Here is a 4,664-nt window from a genome sequence, read left to right on the forward strand (position 1 = left end):
TACAATTGAAAATAGGCCATGACAATGGTAATAGTAGCACATACTAATACAGCCCAAAGTTGATATAGAAGCATCTAGAAAATTTCAAAATGGGCATCACAAATACGTACTTTCTTTTCATGAAAAAACAAAGGATAGATTTTGCATGTACAGTATAAAGAATGTGGCCAAATGGTTGGATACAGTAGAGTAAAAAGCAAGATATTCACTTGACTTGAGTAAGACCCTGGGTTCTTGGCTGTGCTGCCTAGCACCATAAAACAGGAAGAGAAAGTTTTAAATCAAAACAAACCGAAGAAGTGGTAAATTATATGGCATTAAGAGGCTAGAGAGCTGACACAGCAGTTAAGAGTGCTTGCTGCTCTTGAAGATACCCAAAGTCTGGTTCCTAGCACCCATGCTGGGTGATCCACAATCACCTGTAACTCCAGCTCCTGGGGATCCAACTCTGGCCTTCACAAGAAACTACACACTACACTCATACACACACACACACACACACACACACACACACACACAGAGAGAGAGAGAGAGAGAGAGAGAGAGAGAGATTAAATCATAAAGATCAAATTTAAACATAGAAACACAAGGCTAGTTCCCCAGTGATTTTATTTCAAGATGAAATTCTCAGATTTGTGAATGGTTGCACGAATGTCAGGAGACATCATCGATGGACATGGATTTTGTCCATTGTGTGGCTCCAATTAGTTTGGGATGAAGTCAATTATTTGTTAATAGTTGGATGTTGGGTCTTTTTTTTCTTTTTTTCAGTCTCTAGCATTAGTGCTCTGAAAAGCGCACCAAAAAGAACTGAAGCCAAGATAAGAAGGATGCGAGTACCTATAATAATTATTAGCCTGTTGATACTCACATGTATTTCAGCTCGAAGTTTTTCCTGAAAGGTAGCCGGAGGGCCACTGTTTACACTACCACCTGTTCCTCTTTGTATACAATGTGGTGGTTGAAATCCTGGAACACAGTGACAGTTGCCTTTGTTGTTACACACCCCTTTATAGTTACACTGAGTAATGTTGCAGTGAAAATTCAACTCTGTGTGAATAACACATTTTTGAGCTTTACAGAATTTGCCAGGGCCACAATTTGCACCATCCAATACAAGTCCCATTTCCGGAAGTTCTGTCCCATGGTGTGCATCATACCCAAAGCACTGTTCTTCTTTAACATCCATTACCTTTATGTGATGAAAGGTAGTGTGCTCACCTCCACCAGGAACGAACTTGACACCGTCACAGTGAATCTGTCCACAGAAAATATCCTCCTCTTGACATGCGAGAGGTTTACTTCCTCCACGTACCTCTCTAACCCCACAGTTTCCAAATCGGTCACCTTTGGTATTTAATTCTTTATAGCATGCTGGTGAAGCATCCTTTACATGGTATCCAAAAAGAGCTTGACACTGCAATTGGCGGTCGCTACAGTTTCCTGACATGCAGACTGCTAGTGGAGAACAAGGGGTTCCATCCATGATGTAGAAATTTTGTGGGCAATGCTCTGAGACTCCACTACAGTATTCTGGAAGATCACAAATGCCATTCGTGTGCCTGCATACCTTTCCAGTGGGTGCAAACCTACAAGATTGACAACAAAGTCCTTCAGCACAAGTGCTGCTCCCAATTAACTGACAATTGGTTCCACAACAGTGATTAGAGAGACAGTCTTTTAAAGTACCACAGTCACATTGCTCATTGTCATCCACTACCTTATTTCCACAACGAGGAACTGCATATTTGAAATTCTTATATGCAACCCGCGGTTGACTCAAGCAAGCGTCCCAACCAATGATCTTCTCATGTAGATTATGATGGGAACAATTGCTCATCATGTCCAGAAGAGTAGGAAATTCACTCATGACACAACTGCTCCTTCTGAAACAAACACAGCCAGGTTTATCATGTCCTATATTGAAAATGTGACCCACTGCATGAGACATTAAAGATGCAGCCAGAAAAAAATGGTTTTTTCCTACATGTGTATATAAAACTCCCCAGTTGGGGTTACATAATCCATTCTGAAAGGCTGCATAATCTTTGTTTCCATATTTCGTTCCTGAGAGAAGAGCTGAAGTGGCGTGTGGAAAATCCCAATAAAATGTAGATTTCCAATACCCAAACTGTTCCATAAGTTTTATAACACTGTCACTATATTCTGTTATATTGAAGTTGTCCTGTTTGTTCCAAATACATATAGCACGTGCAAACACAATCAAACCACTTGGTCTATATATGCTATCTGCTATGCTGTTCATAATCAATACTAACTCAAGTGAGGTGGTTTGGTTGTGCCCTACTTGTATGAATAATGCGTGAGTCACAGTGTACATTATTGCTATATTTTTCACATGTATACGCCACAGATATACGGGAGCTGCTCTGGGACTTCCTGCAAGCTTAGTCTCTTCAAGGGGGTCACCTGCCTCTGCCATAATCTCATCATTTCTACACTTTTTAGACTTACGTGACCTTTCATCCACCACAAGTAGAGAAATTACATGCTCAAATTTGGAAGAAGATGTCAATGGTTTGATTTCATAAGTGGAGTCATCCACCCGTATCATGCCTTTCAGACCTCCAGTGCAGGTATCTAGTGTAGCTTGGGACCCAGGGACTCCTTCCAGGTAGCTGTAGAAGTAACAGTCCTGAGGGACAAAGGGGTAATCCTCTTGCTGGGCTCCTTGGTCATTAGAAGTATATACAGGAAAGTTTTGAGAAATCATGTTCTTCTTGAGTTTCATGTGGACCACATGTCTTTGTCCCCTAAAGCGCATGCTATAGGTGATTTGCCCTGACATATCACTTTTACCCATTCTCTGGGGAACCTTCCTGGGGATCACAACTTCAGAGGTAGAGAAGCGCCATTTGGGTGGACCATGGGAACAGCAGACAGAAGACAACAGTGAACAGAGCACAGAGAGCCAGAGAGCACCTTCCAGGAGGACCCAAGTCCAGGTAGATGGTCTGAGGAAGGGAGCCATGAACCAAACCAAATCTGGTCCACTGGGTGGCAGACAAGACTAAAACATTAAGGCATGAGGAGAGCAGAGTGAGACAAGAGGCCTACAATCTCTGGTAAGTAAAGGGAGAGAGGCTGTTACATAACAATGTTGTGCTCATCTAAGCATTGTGTGCTCAGTGACCTGGACAGTCTACGGAAGCCCCAGGGAAGAGCAAAAAGTGGGAGGCGCTTAGAGAAATAAGTATATTTGGGTTAAAACAGCTCATATATGACTGTGAAAATGTAAATGGGAAAAAATCATACCTAAGTTATTAGTGAAGGTTTACATAGATAAACCCAGTCAATAGTTTTTCTTCTTTCCTAGCACCTATAATAAATCACTAGTTCCCTTTTTATGACCTTTGGTTAACTGTTTTACAGTGTCATGAAATGTGCTCTGAGTAGGAGAAAGTCTGGTTATTATCTAACAGCAATTAACTGGTGACACATGGGAGACTGGCAGAGTTCTCATTGCAGTTTTGACTATCAGAAAAGGACCTAATAGCAATCCCACTATAAAAGAGCTTAGAAATCACTGATAGAATTTTAGGAATTCTTACAGGATCATCATTAAGACTTAAGAAGTCATCTATTTGTCTATATAGCATCACTACAAGACAGTAAATCTTCATAGATCTGCAGAGATCTGCTCCAAAGGTGTGGGTTAATAATTGTTATAAATGTTTAATAATAACAGGAAAAGCATGTTAATAGCAGGAATCTTTTCTAAAATGAATTCTTAAGGCCTTGCCAAACAAGAGCAAATCTGATGCACATTATATTATAATCAAAGCAGACCATCTCAGGAAGATTACCTGCTAGTTAGTAACTAGTCTTATTATGGCTCCTGACAGCTAAATGCACAGAAAAATCATTAAGTTGGCAAGAAAGGCATAACAGCAGAGAGAAGCAATAAAGTCTCTGAGGACCCTGCATCTCAGAGCATATCCATCACAACCATGCAAAATAGTGGGTTATCTCTAGAAAACTCATACAGCCACCGAACTCCAGTCATTATTGTTGATACCCAGAAGTGCTTGCTGACAGGAGCCTGATATGAATGTCTCCTGAAAGGCTCTGCCAGAGCCTTACTGATACAGATGAGGATGCTTTAGCTAACCATTATACTGAGCATGGGGACCCCAATGGAGGAGTTAGAGAAAGGACTGAAGGAGCTGAAGGCACTTGTAACCCCATAGCTTAAAAGAATAATATCAACCAACCAGACAGCCCAGAGTTCCCAGGGACTAAACCACCACCCACAACTACTCATGGAGCAAACCATCATGGCTCCAGCCACATATGAAGCAGAGGATGCCATTGTCTAGCATCAATAGGAGAATCCCTTGGTCTTGTGAAGGTTCATTTCCCCAGTGTAGGGGAATGTCAGGGTGTTGGGGTGAGCCTGTGTGGGCAAGAGAGGGAGAATCCTCATAGAATCAGGGGAAGGAAGGATGGGAGATGGGAGAAAGGAGATATTAGAAATGTAAATACATAAAATATCCAAGAAAAAAAAGAAAACTCAGTTGCTTGTCATAGACTTCTCTAGATGGCTTCAGAAAGATCTGAAAGGAATTGGAGAATGGGAAATCATGGTAGAAATGTTGTATTTTTTTTTCAATAAAAACTGTAAACCAACTGGAGGTGATCAA

The 4,664-nt window shown here is 41.2% G+C and overlaps 1 protein-coding gene across 1 annotated transcript; it reads right to left on the bottom strand.

The window, feature by feature from the left end:
• Positions 1-591: 591 nt before the first annotated feature.
• On the bottom strand, positions 592-3,038 carry Adam4 (a disintegrin and metalloprotease domain 4). The gene has a single exon (NM_020305.1). The coding sequence runs from the start codon at positions 2,990-2,992 to the stop codon at positions 725-727; it is 2,268 nt and encodes a 755-aa protein (NP_064701.1). The 5' UTR covers positions 2,993-3,038; the 3' UTR covers positions 592-724.
• Between the last annotated feature and the right edge of the window lie 1,626 nt (positions 3,039-4,664).

This window comes from Rattus norvegicus, chromosome 6, assembly GCF_021556685.1.
Source record: "Rattus norvegicus strain SHRSP/BbbUtx chromosome 6, alternate assembly SHRSP_T2T, whole genome shotgun sequence".
Classification (NCBI taxonomy): Eukaryota; Metazoa; Chordata; class Mammalia; order Rodentia; family Muridae; genus Rattus; species Rattus norvegicus.